General features: G+C 46.3%; 1 protein-coding gene across 3 annotated transcripts in view; it reads right to left on the reverse strand.

The window, feature by feature from the left end:
• Positions 1–17,891, reverse strand: part of ZNF536 (zinc finger protein 536) — a 450,290-nt gene that overhangs the window by 155,691 nt on the left and 276,708 nt on the right. For all 3 annotated transcript variants that reach the window (XM_040253951.1, XM_040253950.1, XM_040253952.1), the window contains exon 5: positions 10,828–10,980. In XM_040253951.1, the coding sequence (XP_040109885.1) occupies positions 10,828–10,980 (153 nt within the window). The remainder of the gene's footprint in view (positions 1–10,827; positions 10,981–17,891) is intronic.

Consider the following 17,891-nt stretch of genomic DNA (forward strand, 5'->3'; position numbering starts at 1 on the left):
ACATCACACACACACACCACACACAACCCACACAACACATCACACACACACACCACACACAACCCACACATACACACACACACACACTACACACCAGACACACACACCACACACACACCACACATATACCACACATCACACACACAGACACCATACACAACCCATACAACACATCACACACCACACACACACACACCACACATCACATCACATACATACCACACAGCACACACACACAGATACCACACTATCCTCTCCCATACACATACACCACACACAACCCACACATCACATTACAAACACCACACACACAGAGACCATATACACGCCACACATCACACCACACACACACAGACACCACACATCACATCACACATACCACATACACACTCCACACAGCACACACACACAAAGACACCACAGAAACCCCCACACACACCACACAACACCCCCCCACATAGACACTACATATATACCACACACACACATTCAGACACACGCAGACACCACACACACACACACATACACAAAGACATCACACACACACACCACAAATCACACACACACACACAGACACACACACACATGTCACACAATGTAGGAGAGGATCTCTTCACTTGACCCACTGTAGGCTTTGACCGCCACTGTTTCAGGGGAGAAAGACCACAGTTGAGACACAAGGATAGTTCGTTCCTAGCATTTGAGTCTCCAAGGGTCCAGGCCCTGGTAAATTCAGGGCCACTTAATAGAGTCCTCAAGGGTTATTTCGACAGCTCAGGTTCTAGAAACCCCATGCACTTTCCCTGAGCACATCCTGGAAGAGCCCTCAGCGGTGGGTTTCTCCGTGTGGCCTCACCTCCAAGTTCCTTTGTTTAGGTGACTGCCCCGTACCACCCAGTCCCCCAGATAAATGCTCCAGAGTGAGTTCCATGGGATAAACCCACAAACTTTAGATACCTTGTTTCAAAAATGAACAAAACCCCAGTTTTACTTTCTTTATACTCCCTACCGTGTAATAGCCACGGCTGCGCTCTGCCTGGAGGCCTTCCCTTGCCTCTCCTGGGCCTCATCATCACAAAGGGGAGAGGGAAACGCTTCTGAAACCACTGCTAGACCGGCTGGGTGCGTTTCTGGCCAGCAGACCAGGGTGGGGGTGAGCATATCCCCTGGGGAATCCTGGCCACGCCAGGGATTTGTTTCTACTGCAAACATCCCAGCTGTTGGCCAGCCTCCCTGAGGGCACATTTCGGTGTGCTCGGGAGGCAAACGTCTCACAACCGTGGCCTGGACTGTGGGAGGAACCGTCAGCACATTCAGCGCTCTGAGGTGCAGTCAAGGTCTGCTCTGCAGCTTGCTTGACAGAAAAATGCTGAGTCCCATGCCGGGAGCCACTCCTTAGTCAGCGTCACCCCGTCTGGCCCGCACTAGGCTGGCTTTAACAAAGCCCCAGGCTTCTGCCAAGGGGTGGGCCAGTGGGCCACCCAGCCCTCTTCTATGGGCCGGGCTCTGCCTGAGACTTGGAAAGGCGTTCTGTGCAGCCCTGTGGCCCAGGCAACCTCAGACCCTGCCAGCAGCTCTGTCCACTTGAATGATTGTCCACTTAGGCCCATAATGAGTCCAAATCTACTCGGGGGATCAGACAATTCGCCCTAGGCCTCCAGGGCAACATGAGCCCTCTGGTCACCTCCATGATGTTTGGATTCAATATCTTTGCATCTGCTTGTTGGCCACACACAGAGATGCTTTCAGAACCCAACAGATGATACGTGAAACAGCAGGGTGGGGGCCACCCCCCTCTCCTGGAGGGGAGCTGTCACCCAACGCCATCAGCAGCGAACATAGGACCTTTGACTGTCTAAGGAATGTCTCACCTCCAGATTTCTACATGCAATATCCCAGTTATTAAATAATGGCATGCACTTAAAAACTTTTTCAAGCCAAGGACCCTATTCTGCAGCCTGCGTCTGGTCTATGAACCTTGTGTCTGGGAAAAGCACAATGAGTGTTGAGCCCTTCACCCACTGAAGGAAGCAGGACAGACAGTGGGGGTGCCTTTCTGTGGGGAAACTTCTCACAATATTTAAAGGAATAGGATGTGGTCCCAAACAATGCATTGCTAGAAAAGAAAGTTTTGCTAGAAAAGGCATAATAAATTTAAAAAATCGCCAGTTCATCATTTCATGGACTAGTGAAATTATTGGAACCATCTTACATTAAACCAGCTACCCACTGACACATGGATTAAGATGTATATTCAATTTTGGAATATCATTGATAACATCTCCAAGTCGTTGTATCATAAATTTTAAGAAATATACGACCAGTGGTTTAATTAGTTCACTGTACCTATTTTTACATGGTCATGTCCTTCATCATTCTTTGCACTTGATATTCGAGGAAACTTCACTGTTCTGGGGAGTTATTCTGGAACCATTCAGACCAAGTTCCCTTTAGCACTTCTCCAAAAATGACAGGGGGATTCATTTTATTCTCTTTGGAAATCCCTTTATCAAGCTTTTAAGAAGAGCTTCATGTTTCTAACTTTTGTGTCTGGGTATTAAACCCCAAAAGTGTTTCTGCTTTTAAGTTGGGTAACTGAGTATTTTTCCATATTTGCATCCTCTATTTGTTATTTATTTAGTCTTTCTACATATCTTTACTTAGTTAATACCAGGAGAGATAAATATGGTGGTGCCTTTGTAGCGAAGCTTCAGTACATTAATATAAATTGTACACTAATTCCCCCAAAGCATATATATGTTGTAAACCTGAAGACTTTTCACACAGCTGCTTATTGCTAAACAGTGCCTTGTCCAGAAGGGGACAATCTGTGTCTCTAATTGCTGTCACTGAAGCCGAGATTCATTATGTGACTTTCCCATTAAAATGTGAGCATTAATTTGTATAATGAAATATCACCCACTGCAGTGTTCATTAGCCATGCCCTACTGTATACGGCACATTGTTAGCTACCTAGAAACTGTAGTTAATTTCACTAATGGATATTTCCCTACTTAGTGTTTGGTAGGAAATTTATACTGTAACATTACCTCTTAAACTTTTAAGGAAATTTAAATTCAATCAATTATTTTCAACAAAAGTTTGGGATGTCATTAAGGCAAGAAAAGCAAGGATGGGGGACTGTGGAGAAAGAAAATGGGCTTTTAGTTCATCTTAGAGAAACGATGGAATTTTAATTCAAAACAAAAAGAAAAAAAAGGAATCATCTCCTTTTGGGCAAGTAGGTCTTTTGTTTTTTCATCATTACGCAGGTGGCTGTCCCCCACGAAGAACAACAACTCACACTCTCCTTTTAGAAAAGGAAATGGGAAGCACGCCCATTTTAACCAATCCTTTCTTGAATTTATTCAAAGTGCTTTTATAAATGTTAAAACAGCCTGGTTACCTCGCCTAGAACAGGAAATACAGACGCATCAAAGGTAAGCTGTGTGTGTGCATATCAGGTGTAGGGCGCCTGGCTTAGGTGGCTGAACTTTCATCCCACCCACATCTGCATACCAGTCGGTGCGTAGTTGAAAGGCAATTTCCAGAAAGGCAGTGGGAGTTTATCTTCTCCATGAGGTCAGCGTCTACTCCACCCCACCTTCCACGCTGGGACCAGGGCGCCTCCACCAGCCCCTGTGGCCATGCCCCTGCCTCACCACCTCCCTAAGCTCCTTGTGCGAAGCTCAAATGGAGGCAAGCTGGGTCAAGGGGGCCTCAGGCCAGGCTGAGTTAGGGGAGGGGAGGAGCCAGGGTGCACAGTACTTCCCTTTTAAATCGCCGAAAGGCTGCGTCAACACACCTTGTGGGTACAAGTCACTTCCTTTCCTCCCGCTGGTTATGGTGTGGACACACACTGTCAAAGAAATGTTGCATTAATTCCCTAAAACAAGCCAAAAGTTCACCCAGAACAGTAAAAATAGCAGTACAGCACAGTGGTTAAAAGAATGGGATTTCAAATGAGGCAGGTCTGAATTATGACCTGTAGTCAATGCTAGGCAACTCCAAGTGGGTAACCTCACGTCCCTGAGGCTCAGCGCCCTCCCTTGCAAAGGGGAAGAGGTGGGGAGGAGACGTAGGGGTGGGGTGGGAGGGGTGGAACCTGGTCTCCAAGGTGCTGTGAGGATTAAGGGGTGAAAAACAATAATCCACGAGCAGTGAGCTGCACTCAGCACAGTGTTTGCACACGGGAGTGCACAGAAAGTGATGACTACAGTGACTACCACTGTTGGCTGAATTTTTCTGTGGCAGTCGGTTGCTGTCATGCTGTGTAGACAGCCTCAGTCAAGAAGCAAGGAAACCCCCAGGGTGTGCCTCTCCCTTAGAGGGCTCTCAGCCCCCTCTCACCCCCTTCTCACCCCTACCGTTTCCTTCAGACCCATCAGGCAAAGGAGACTTATGCCTGGTGCCAAGAATGCAGGTGTGACCCGAGGAGGGCATCCTGTGTGTCCCACCCAGTCAGCGCCCAGCCGCTGGGCAGTACTGGGCATGCCCCTTAGCCCACCCTGAGACCCCCAGAGAACCACTGCTGGCTTCCCTGTGCAAATCTAGTCCCATAAAGAGGTTCCCAACTCTGGGCCAGAGCCGCACATAGAGCAAATCAAAACCAGATTAATAAACCACGTGCATACTTTAAGAGGGGACAAAAACTAATGAGATTTATTTTTAATTAGCCTCTGAACTTTAGTGCCTCCAAGTTTTCATGAGTGAGGTTGCTTAGCATGTTTCTCTGCACTGGTCATTCCTGAGACAGCAGGTATCACCTAGGACATTCGACCCACAGGTGGGCCGACACATGGTGTGTTATATCCTTCTGGGGCTTGTAGGGAATGCAGACCTCTCTAGCCTTTCAGGAACTGATCAGTACCTGCCAATCTCCCGCACGAAACAGACACACTGGACCCCTCAGTGTATCACCAAAGTGGTCCCTGGAGGAGAGGGAAGTGAGAGAATGGATGGAGTGCTTTTGGAGGCTGCTGTCAATGAAATGACGGGCTGGCCTCAGTCAAGGGCAACCTGGGGGCCTCCCTGCCTCCTGCTACATGGATGACTAAGTGTTTGCCGATGCATTTCTGCAATGGTTACTTTTATGCGTCAACTCGATAGGGCCACAGGTTGCCCAGATGTTTGGTCAAACACTATTCTGGATGTGTCCCTGAGGGTATTTCTGAACGAGATTAACATCTGAAGAGGAGATGGAGAAAGAAGATTGCCTTCCCCAGTGTGAGGGGGCCTCACCCAATCTGCTGAAGTCTTAAATAGAACAAATCTGAACAGGGAGTTCTCTCTTTGAGCTGGGAGGCTAGTCTTCTCCTGTCTTGGGAGTCCATCTCAGACTAGGACTTAAAACATCAGCCCTCTTGCTTCCCAGGCCTTTGGATTCAGATGAGAATTTACACCATCCCCTGTCCTGGGCCTCCAGCTGCTGTCTGCAGATCATGGGGTGTTATATCCTTCTAGGGCTTATGGGGAACGCAGACCCCTCTAGCCTTTGAGGAACTGATCAGTACCTGCCAATCTCCTGCACAAAACAGACACACTGGACCCTTAATCAGCCTCCATAATCAAGTGAGCCAATTCCTTATAATACAGATCTCTTTCTCTCTATATATATATTATGTATATAGATGTGATTATATACATATATATGTAGATATATAGAGATATGTGTGTCTGTGGATATTGATGTGTATATTATGCATATAATCAATTGAGCCAATCCCTTATAACAAAGACCTCTCTCTTTCTCTGTATATATATTAGGTATACAGACATATATATGTGTGTGTATATATATAGATATATGTGTATATGTATATTGATGTGTATGTATGCATATAATCAAGTGAGAAAATCCTCATAATAAAGACCTCTCGCTTTCTCTCTATATATATATTCAGTTCAGTTCAGTTCAGTTCAGTTCAGTCGCTCAGTCGTGTCTGACTCTTTGCGACCCCATGAACTGCAGCACGCCAGGCCTCCCTGTCCATCACCAACTGCCGGAGTTCACTCAAACTCACGTCCATCAAGTCAGTGATGCCATCCAGCCATCTTATTCTCTGTCGTCCCCTTCTCCTCCTGCCCCCAATCCCTCCCAGCATCAGAGTCTTTTCCAATGAGTCAACTCCTCGCATGAGGTGGCCAAAGTACTGGAGTTTCAGCTTTAGCATCATTCCTTCCAAAGAAATCCCAGGGTTGAACTCCTTCAGAATGGACTGGTTGGATCTCCTTGCAGACCAAGGGACTCTCAAGAGTCTATTAGGTATAGGTATATAGACATATATGTATACACATGTATATAAGGGTTTCCCTTGTGGCTCAGCTGGTAAAAAATCCACCCACAATGTGGGGGACCTGGGTTTGATCCCTGGGTTGGGAAGATCCCCTGGAAAAGGGAAAGACTACCCACTCCAGTATTCTGGCCTGGAGAATTCCATGGACTGTATAGTCCATGGGGTCACAAAGAGTCAGATACGACTGAGTGACTTTCACTTTCAGATATATATGGATATGTGTATATGTATACTGATGTGTATATATGTATATAGGGCTTCTCCAGTGGTTCAGTGGTAAAGACTCCGCCTCCCATGCAGGAGTCACAGGAGATGCGGGTTCAATCCCTGGGTCAGGAAGGTCTCCTGGAGGAAGGCACAGCAACCCACTCCAGTATTCTTGCCTGGAGAATCCCCATGGACAGAGGAGCCTGGAGGGCTACAGTCCTTAAGAGTCACAAAGAATGAACATGACTGAAGCAACATAGCATGCACACTTAGCATGCAAACATACGTATATTCATGTGTATAGATGTAGCTATTTATTGTTGTTCAGTTGCTAAGACATATCTCTCTGTGATCACATAGACTGCAACATGCCAGGCTTCCCTGTCCTTCAGGATGTCCCAGAATTTGTTCAAACTCATGTTCATTGAGTCGCTGATGCCATCCAACCGTCTCATCCTCTGTTTCCCCCTTCTCCTCCTGCCCTCAATCTATCTATCTATATATATAAAAGGTCTTCCCTGGTGGCTCAGACAGTAAAAAATTTGCCTGCAATGCAGGAGAGACCTGAGTTCAATCAATCCCTGGGTCAGAAAGATGGCCTGGAGGAGGAAATGGCAACCCACTCCAGTATTGCCTGGAGAATCTCCTGGACAGAGGAGCCTAGTGGGCTACAGTCCATATGGTTGCAAAGAGTCAGACACACTGAAGTGACTTAGCACGCATGGACACATGAATACATATGTATATGTATTGCATAGATGTATATAGACATGTATATATATAAATGTGTATATATGTAGATTGATGTGTCTATACATGTATATGTACACAGATATGTCTCTATAGATATATATAGATACATATATATGTATATAGATGTGTAAACACACACAGGGCTTTCCCTGGAGAGCCCTAACTGACACAGTCTTTTTAGTGTCTGGCTCTGAATTCCAGTCACTAGCAGTGTGCTCTAGTAGACAAATCAGACACGTCTAGTGATTTGGTCCTAATCAGCCAGACTTTCAAACAGGAGAGGAGTTCCGCCTTCCCTAGGTGGAATCAGCAATCCACATCTTCCCTGCAGTAGCCAGAGTGGGGCAGCCCTAGGATCTGAGGGTCCTCTGGGTGCTCCTCTCTGTTCTCCATAGATCTGGCTGGAGCTCAGCAGCAGCTGAAATGTTCTAGCTCCCTGCAGGCTCTGCCCAGCCCCCAGGTGTTCAGAGCAACCTGACTGGTGCATCTGCTCAGAACCTCTCTTAATAGACAGGTGTTGGAGAAGAAGAGCAGTAATTGAGTTAATGTAGCGGAGTTAAAAAAAGGAAAGCGTTTTTTTTTTTTTTTTAATCAGTAGATGTTATACGATCAAAACTTCCCACAGAGATGGGGTAGGACAGAAAGATACAGAGAATGTACCACCTCATATCCTGACCAATTAAAATATATTTATTACACATCAGAGTTTTAATGTGCTTATATAGGTTCATTATAGAAAAACTCCAAAAGATGGCATTTTGGAAAACAACTGTTCTATTTTGGAGACTGGTGTCCTCTGACCATGTCATCTGGAAACACAAAACCACAAAGAGACAGGGGAAGGCAGCCCAGGACATCTCCACAACTGGGGCCCCTATTAACTCATTCATTAACAAACCACTTGATTTTGATTTTTAATTACTCACGTAATCTGCGCTTTTACATTGTCATAATGGATGTTTACTTTGGTGATTTATAACATGTAACACTTTCTATTCTGTTCAAAAGCACAACTGTAAGCATTTTCCAACTTCTTTGTTCTTTGATGAAAAGGAAATTGATCTTTATCTGGTTACCATTCTGCCTTTCAAACCCTGCAAATTCTGCTTCCAAGGAGGGCTGGTGTGATGTTTCCATGACTTCGCTCATTTTCAACCTTATTCTGGGAAGTTTCCAGAATGCCTTGGTCCATGGCCCTATGTCACTTCTCTCAATGTCACCAAAGACTGTTGGTCACAAACTTCAGAAGTTTATGAAGCAAAAGAAGCAGAAGTTTGGACAAATACAGTCTTCCTCAAACTTTGAAACTTTCAAAAGCAGTATCCATTTGTTTCTACTCAGGTTCAGCAAGACTTCTTTCTGCTGGCTTCAGTGCTAACTTACCAGGAATATTCTTTGGCATTTCCACATAAACCACAGTCCAGCTGAGGGTGGGTAGGGGCCCGTGGGTCGGCAGAGCTCCTGGTTGGGAGACACTGCCTCTTTCCTTCCTGACCCACACTAACCCTGGAAGGGCCAGTCTCACCTGCCTGGGAAACCTGGCCCCAGAGCCTGTATCTACATCACCAGAAAGGGCAGAACCACAGCAGCTGCCTGGACAGGTCTCTACACCCCTGTAGACAGCAGGACGGTGGATGCCCTGGCAGACTGTCTCCCATCTGTGGGTGCCCCAGCTATAACACTGGGGACCCTGGATACAACCTGAGGAGGAAAGTGGACATCGGTGTGGTTGTGAAAGCTGTCTTGTCCTGAGCCCTCTCACTGGGATAAGTTCACTGAGAAGGGGACACGGGTGCCACTCTGAAGGTGAGGGCACAAGCCAGTGGATGACCTGCCTTACAGAGAAGTGCAAGGGCCCTGAGGCAGGAACTCAGGGACCCATCCCTGAGCTCCATCCACACCCATGCATCTGGCCTGTAAGGTGGCTGCCACATGGTAGCTTCTGACCAGCTCATGTGTGCAGAGGGTCTTTCTAGAAGGACCACAGGTTCCCAGGGAAGAGTCCAGGTTCCCCAGCATAGAGCAGATACTGAAGGAGAAGGGTCACTCACTTACTTGGTCTGTCATTGAACCTCTCAAATAAATGCACTGTGCCTCTGCTAAGCTATAGTTTACTGCAAGGTACTCTTGCAGGCCTGGGGTTCTATAGCATTTAAAAGATGGACAATATTACCACCCTCACATTCTACTTTGCGGAAGATAAACAACACATAAGGAAATGAACTGAACTGAACAAGATAGTTTCACAAGGTGCTAAGTCTATGAAAAAAATAATGCAGGGGCACAAGGCAGGGTAGTTAGGCATGCTCCCTCTCAAGAGATCACGTGAAGCTAGGCCCCCAGTTACACTTGGAGAAAGAACAGTCCAGGGGGAGGGGGCAGTAGGTGCAAAGGTCCTGTCGCAGAAGCAAGACCTCTTGCACAGGAGGAACAGGAAGATGGCAATGGGGTCACAGGGAGGTGATGAAGGTCAAGATGGTCGGATTCCATGGACCCCAGAGGGTGAGAGAGCCTGTTGCATTGTCAGTCCTCTCTTGCCTTGGGGTGACCCCACGAGGGAAGTGCTCCAGGACAGGGAGGGACAGTGGTGAGGCCAACTGTACCCAGGCTGCATATAAAGATGGCAGCCCATACCCACTGCCCATGACCACCTGTCCGCAGGACGCTGGGTGGCAGGGAGACATGTGGGCATGGGTGAGGGTCCAGGTGAGGGCTCCCTGTCTTCCATAGCATGCTGAACATGAGGCCTGTATGCACTAAATATTGTGCACAACCCTGAGCTTTATTGATTCCTTGGGAAACAGACCACAATTATTTTTGAAAATAGATGGCATATTTGTCTATCCTCTGAAGCAGCTCATACTCCAATAGATAATGTGTCAGGAGAAAAATCAAAGAAAATGGAGGTGTCCATATCTCAGATAGATTCTTTTTTTTTGTATTGGCAATGTGCAAACAACTAGCAGAAAAGCTAACAAGAACCACGACCGAGGCTCGAGGCAGAGAGACCAAGAGAAGCCCTCACTGTGGGGGGCTCAGGCACTGCCAACACACGGGAAATGACCGCAGCAGTCCAGAGGCTCGGTTAAGAGCATCTCAATCTCTCTTTTTGAGGAGACCCAGTGGAGAGCTACCCATTCCCTCGTCATCTGTCCAAGTCCCAGGTGTGGGCACGTAACCCCAACGGGGCTGGAAGCCAGCCTGCTTTCAAAGACCTCCTACGTGACCTGTATCTTCACAGTTTGAGCTGGGTTCTAGTCATCTGCGCCTGAAAGACCCCTGGTCTGTATGGGGATGTAGGAGGTGCGACTTCGGTACAGCTGAGGACACCATAAGCAAAACGTTTCCATGCCTCGGACAAAGCACCATCAGCCCAAACCTGGACCACGGGAGACCCACGTCCACATGCCATGTGTCATTCAGGAGGGTGAGTGTGGGGGAGAGAACTAGGTCGTTAGGGTCAGCTCCGACCCAGACAGTGGTGCACAGACCAGCCCACAGAGGCTAGAGCTGGGACAGGAGTGCGGCAGCCTGGGTCACCTCCTCTGAGCTGTGCACCCAGATTTCTCACCTGTGTGTATCCTCAGGTGGACCTTTAAGTGATGGGATGTCCGGAAGGTTTTCCCACAGTATGGGCAGTCCTTCATGGCTGATCCTAGGCTCCTGTCACGAAGCAGTGCGGGCTGCTGGACGCCGGCCGATCTCCCAGCCTCCTCACCAATGTCTGCAGCGGAGGAGAAACGTTCTCACATCACTTCAGCACATGTCAGAAGTTGTTCGCACCAAAACTGCTAACACCACACAAAGTTAAACATGTCAATACTACACCTGTCTATTTCATTCTCTAAATCTGACAGAATGCTGACAATTCATGTATTTTCTTGTTATTCTCTTAAATTATTTCATCTTTCCTATCATCATTTTAAGCAGCATATGGTACCTTTATATTGAACTGAATTAAACAAGAAAAGAAACAGCTGTGTCAGCAGCTGGTTTGATTTCTTCTTTTGCTTAGCTCCTATTAAGTATTTTTTTGCAAAAGTTTAAAAATGTTGGTGTTTGTTGAATGTGATTAATTTGTAATATGGACTAGCTGGAGAGTTTGCTATAGAATCGAAATCACATTTGCATTATATCAAGCAACAAATGGAAAAAAATGTGTCTCAGCTGAGTCCCTAAGACACGCAGACATACAGCTATTTTGGGACAGGAAAGAAAATTATCCCAAACTGATCATTTCTTCCTTGTAGAGACTTGCCTCCATCGCTGGCTGGTGTAATCTCATGAAAGAGAGAAGAAAAAGTATGGAAATGTGGTTCCACAATTAGCCCATGATAAACATATAGTGACATATTCAAAGTCATGTGCAGAAACTCAGCTGCAAAACTCCCATAAACTTAGAGCACCACAGTTAAATCTTTGTGCAGTGACTTGAGAACTTCCTCTGTAAAGTATCAATACAAATTTTCCTTCCTGCTGTTATTTGTTATGTAACCCAAACCATTAGAAAATGGAATCAAATTTACATACGGCTGCCTTCTGCACAGAAATGATGGGACATAATAGTAAATAAAACTGTGAAAATATCTAGTGGTTGGAGGATATGTTATTGTAACACCCGAGGCCTGACATCACATTGCCAAGGAGGCGACATCAGGGGAGTAGGGCAGGAGCTGGGAATCTTGCCTCGAGAAGGAGAGGCACGCAAGCCTTCTCCTCTGGCCTCCCCGCAGGGCTGGAGGCCTCTGCCTGGCACAGAACCCAAGCCCCCAAGGCTGGCAGGGTCCTGGCCGCAGCTTCTGGCCCACTCTCCAGGCCTCGCGGTAGATTCACTATGAGAACAAGGGGACTTTCTAGGATAATAAGCAGACCTGTGAGTTCTGCAGAGAGCAAAATAAACAAGATTTGTACCTTCCAAGCAATGGAAAATGCAAATTGCTTTCATTCTTCAACATCCGTTCCTGGTGTTCTCTGCTCACAGCCAAAAGGGACAGACTTATGGGCCATGAACAAGGTGAAGGCAATCGCACTTAATTCTAATCTGGATGTTTGCTCGGAACAACCGTGGAACGCTTTGGCTTCAAGCATCCTCTGTGCGTTGGGACTGTGTGCCACCCTGGAAAGTTTCCTGGAAGGCTTGCTTTGACTCCTATTCTCCCCAACTCTTCTAACCACCCTTGGATAAGAGTTGTTCAAAGGGTCTAATTGCCCAGCTCTTTTTTTCCTCAAAATGTTACATGGGTAGGAGGACTCGGTTCATCCACATCTAGCGCCCACCTGACCTACCACTAGCTTTGTGCTCTGTCCACAAGACTGTGGAAAGACTTCCAGAGATGGCTACTGATAAGGGCAAGCAGGCACAAAGGAGGCTCTCAAGATCACGGCAGACAAATGCCCCACTTGCATTCACAGCAGGCAGCCCCACGTCCACAGGTCACATCCACGAGGACTGCCACCACCGCTGTGTCAGAAGAACCGGTTTGCCAACGGTCCAGGAGGAAAACGGCCAGACACCAGATGCCCATTCCAAGTCAACCACATCCTAGGTATAAACAACTGGTGGGCCAACTCTTACCCATCTCCCTGTACCCCCACAGCCACCCCAACACCAAACCTGCTGCAGTTGCTCTCCCAGCGTAACTCGCTTATCTTTCGTGTGATCATGAGGTCAGCTTAAAATAACAATTGAGCCTGATTAAAATTCTGCCCAACTGCTCCCTGCAATGGGGTTAAGATATCCTATTTAAGTTAGGATGTCATTAGCCGTCATTTGAATGATGAACAAAACTAAGTGTTGACTTCAGGACAGGAGGAGGCAGGTGTGGGCTTTTGACTCTGCATCCCTGCCCATCCCCATGTCCCACTATCAGCAGTCGAGCACCTCCCCGAGACCCTCCTCCATCGGAGCCTCTGGGGAGCAGTCCAGCAGAGGAGAATAGAGAGTGTGGGGAATGCATTTGCACTGCAGCTTTTGGTGAGCCCTGGCCCAGGGCATGCTATAGATAAATAGACAGATAAAGCTGCCACCATGCGCTCCCACAGGCTTTATGGAAGGTGAGGATGAGCTGCGTCCCACTATATGTCACTCTAAGTGATGTCCTGTATCTGTTTTCCTTTTATCTTTCTATCTTGGATATGTGTGGCCCAATAAAAAGAATAAATTTGTAAGATAAACAGCTTTCTTTGCAGATTTAAGAGTCTAATTTTCACTTTACACAGATTTCACCCCCTCCCCTTGGAGGGCCAGAAGGCCTATGGCGTTTACTCTTAGACTAATCCAAGTAGAAAAACAAACTTGAGTGAGGATGAAGGGGAATTGTGGGTGGTCCCAGGAAGTGTCCGGAGAGGCTGGAAGCCAAGTACCGTCAGTGATGGTGGAGGAAGGCCCACCCAGCCGCACACTCTCAGGGCTTGTGTGTGAGTCCCTGCTTATACATGGATGGGTACCGTTAAACCAGGTGTGCTAGACTAGGCCCCGCCCCGCTGAGAACCCAAGAGGCTGGCTCAGAGGGGAAGATGAGGCTGTTCCTCATTCCTTCTCTCCCCAGGGTGCAGAAGCACTAGCAGCTGTCTTTTTGCAAGACTCTCCAGACTGAGTCCCAAGGCTTTGCCTGTGGCCCCACACAGCCAGCCAAGGACACATCCATGGTCCTGGTTATGGACAGACCAGTCCTTCCCCAGCCCCTCTAGGAAAGAGATGATAGAAGGGAAGAAGCATTATAAAAAAGACATGTGTGACCTTTTTTCAGGCCACATGTGGATTGCTTTTGGTTTTGCTTTTTTTTATATTCCGTTTTCTAAAATCTGCAGTATCTCTTCTCTCTGATCAGACGCTTGCTCTAAGAGTATTGAGTAGAATGAAGCTGGACATGTGAAAAGAGGTGGGCCTCAGTCTCGCTATCTGCTCCTCCTGCTCCTCTGTGAAAGCACCGCGGCCAGCTCCTTGAGGCTGGGGTGTCCCCAAGAGTGGGGACATCCGACTGCAGGCAACACAGCTTCAGCCTGAGTGTGCTCTGGGCCTCACAATATGGGGAAATAGCTGAGAAGTAGCTCCTGGGACCTCTGTTTCTTTTCCTGACCCCACTAAATAATATGCGATCTATTCTTCAGGAGCGGATATCTTACATAATGGCAGCAAATAATATTCCAGAGGAACACAGACTATACATGCAAACCTTCCCAAGTTTCAGCCTAAAACAGGTGAATTGCAGTAGATAGCAAAAACTCTGCTTCCTCCTGTTCCTACAAGCTGGGAGTGCTTAGATAAAAAAGAAGACATGGATCCAATCATTTCAAGTTTTGTTTCAAGAATTTAGGCAGTTTCTCAAAAAACTAGAACTACTCTATGATCCATCAATTCCACCCCTGGGTGTATATCCAAAGGAAGCAAAAACACTAATTGGAAAAGATACATGCACCCCGAGGTTCATTGTCTGCAATTGCCAAGACATGAAAACACACTGAGTGTCTATCAACGAATGAATTGATAGAGAAGACATGGGGTGTGCGTGCGTGCTAAGTTGCTTCAGCCATGTCTGACTCTTTGTGACCCAATGTAATGTGTAGCCCGCCAGGCTCCTCTGTCCGTGGAATTCTCCAGGCAAGAATACTGGAGTGGGTTGCCATGCCCTCCTCCAGGGGACCTTCCCAACCCAGGGATCAAACCCGGATCTCCTGCATTGCAGGCAAATTCTTTACTGCTGAGACATTGGGGAAGCAAATGGCAACCCGCTCCAGTATTCTTGCCTGGGAAATCCATAGGCAGAGAAGCTACCATCCATAGCGTCCCAAAATAATCAGACATGACTTAGCGACTAAACAACAAAATACACATACAGTGTTATACTACTCAGCCATAACAGAATGAAATTTTGCCATCTGCAACAGCGTGGATGGACATAGAGGGTATTCTGTTAAGTGAAACAAGTCAGACAGAGAAAGCCAAATACTGTATGGTATCTCTTACATGTGGAATCGAAAATATACAACAAACAACCGAATAATACAAAAAAGAAACAGACTCACAGATACAGAGAACAAAGCAGCGGTTTCAAGTGGGGACAGGGAACGGGGAGGGGCGGTATAGGAGTAGGGGATTAAGAGGTACAAACTATTATGTCTAAAACATGCTGCAAGGATATATTGTACAATACTGGAAATATTTTATCATAGCTGTAAATGGAGCACAACCTTTAAAAACTGTGAATCACTACACTGTATGCTTTATATATAATATTTATAATATTACACATCAATTATACTTCAATTTAAAAAGATGTGTTTGGGGGGGGACATCGAACAACTGACCCTCGTAATTTTGTCATCTCAAGGTCAGAAACCTTGCCTTCTATGTTTCCATTTGCTTCTCCCAGTCTTCTGAGTATATAGCTAGGTTGCCCTAGGTCAAGCTGACTGAGGAGCATTACCTTCCCTAGAATTCACAGAGGGAGAGCACACAGCTGTGGGCTAAAGAAGGGGCTGGGAGATTCGAAATGGTTGTGGATTATGTTAGAATCCTCATCATCAACTAAGCCACAAACTGGCAGTCCTGGAGAGACAAAGAATAAGATGCTTAGAAAGAAAAACAACTTTTCAAAAGTTAAAACCTAGACGCACATAAAACACCATCAGCAGCTACCCGAATCCATCTCTGAGACTGGCTATCTTGTACACAAATATGATTTGAATTTCTGGGTGCCTCATTATACACTAAACCTTACTGTTATATTTGTTTGGAATTTAAAAACTTGGTTTATGAAATAATTTTGTATTTTAAGGGTAGATTCCTTCCCCCAAGGGTTATCTTTAAATACTTGACTTCCTTGGTACATATTTAAAATATCCTTGTTTGCAGAGAAGGAGTCAGGAGGCAGAATCTCTTCCTTCTTGGTCCCCAGTGCCTGGCTGTCCTTAGGCAAAACTTTTCACCCCACCCCAGCTGGACTTATTGGCTCTTCCCCTCTGGCTCCTTGCAGTCCTGCGATATTGTGAGCCCCAAGTCCACGGCAGGCTGTCTTCACCCACGTAGTGGCCTTTCCTTCACCCACCCTAGCCTACGTGTCCAGTCATTTCAGTCATGTCTGACTCTTTGTGACCCCAAGGACTGTAGCCCTCTGTCTATACCCTCCTCCAGGGGATCTTCTGACCCAGGGATCGAACCTGAGTCTCCTGTATTGCAAGCAGGTTCTTTACTGTTGAGTCCCTGGATTTTAGAGAGATGGGAGGAAATGACCATGAAAGGGATAGTACATACTTCAATATATTCTACGAGCCCCAACTTTTCCCAACTGCCTTTGCCCTAAGTTGGCACCACTGAGTAGTCCAGGCAATGGCTGGAGGCACTGAAAAGACAGACTCTGTACCATGGCTGCCTCCCTCTCCTCCCCAGCCACCCTGTCCTTGCAACACACGTGTTGAGGGGGCAGGACCGCAAAATAGAGGATGCCTGGATCGCTGAGTCACCAGATCAACCCAAGACAGACTGCTCATGAATGAGAACAAATCTTGGCTCTGTTAAGTCCTGGAGACTTGGAGACTAGTCACAATGGGAGGAATCAGGAACCAAGTCGTGCGAACCTTCTACTAGTGAAGTCTTTTAGGTTTATACCCAATTCTCCAGGTAGTCCTATTAATCCACAGAATGTGATAGAGAACAAGGTCCAGAGGGACCAAAAGAGGCAGGGTGGGACCAAAAAGAAAAAGCAACGAGAGGTTTCTTTTTAAACTGTGCATGTACCCTTACTGCTCACCTCATCCTGCCAGGCAGCCTTACCCTTCACTTGCCCAGAAGTACATTCTGGGAAGGTTTTCAATTAAAAAAAAAATTGTAATGATGATGACGATGATGATGAAGATAAGGCCATGAAAGGAATAGAGAGTTGTCCCGGGAACCTCAGTGGGATGAGGGAGCTGTCCATACACCTGAGTGCTTACTATTTTACGACATAAAAGGCCATGGTATTTTAATTTCTATGAAACTCTTAGTATAACAGTAAATACATTTTCCCAGATGGGTCGTGCAGTTCATTCTGAAAGTCTGCCTTGTGCAAAGAGCATCTCAGAAGCACAGCTCTCACTTCATTAATGAAGGAAAAAGCAATTTGTGGAGTCTAAAGGGTGAGCAGGACACCAAAAAAATCATATCTTTCTTAATTTCTTTGCCCACATATATCAGTGTTCTAAAATGGTTTCAGGGTAGAAGACAGAACACTTTGGAGAAAAAGTCCAGGAGAATGTATAGTTCCTCTTAAAAGCTTAACACTTTCCCTTATTTTGAAAACTTTAAAATAGACTCAAAACAATTACTGTGGTAGAGGTAATGGCTGTGGCTGATGAAGGGTTCCTTCTATTTTAAAAATGATTTTAAATTAATGGTATGCATAAAAATTATAACATTGCCATAAACAACTGTACTTAACTCTTGGAAGACGTAAGTCATGCCTTAGGTCAGTATTAATTTGGTGTCTCTGTTATTTCATCAAAGTTCTCTGGTTTATGATGGCCATATATAGTCATGTTAAATACTTAAGCATTAATATGGATTGGCAAAAGTATTTGTTTAAATAGAGAGCTATTTTAGAAAAGGATGACCACTTGTGAGAAGGCCAGCCAGCTTCCCTGTGGGTCCTTAGGACC

Source organism: Oryx dammah, unplaced genomic scaffold (genome assembly GCF_014754425.2).
Source record: "Oryx dammah isolate SB20612 unplaced genomic scaffold, SCBI_Odam_1.1 HiC_scaffold_13, whole genome shotgun sequence".
In the NCBI taxonomy this organism is placed as follows: Eukaryota; Metazoa; Chordata; class Mammalia; order Artiodactyla; family Bovidae; genus Oryx; species Oryx dammah.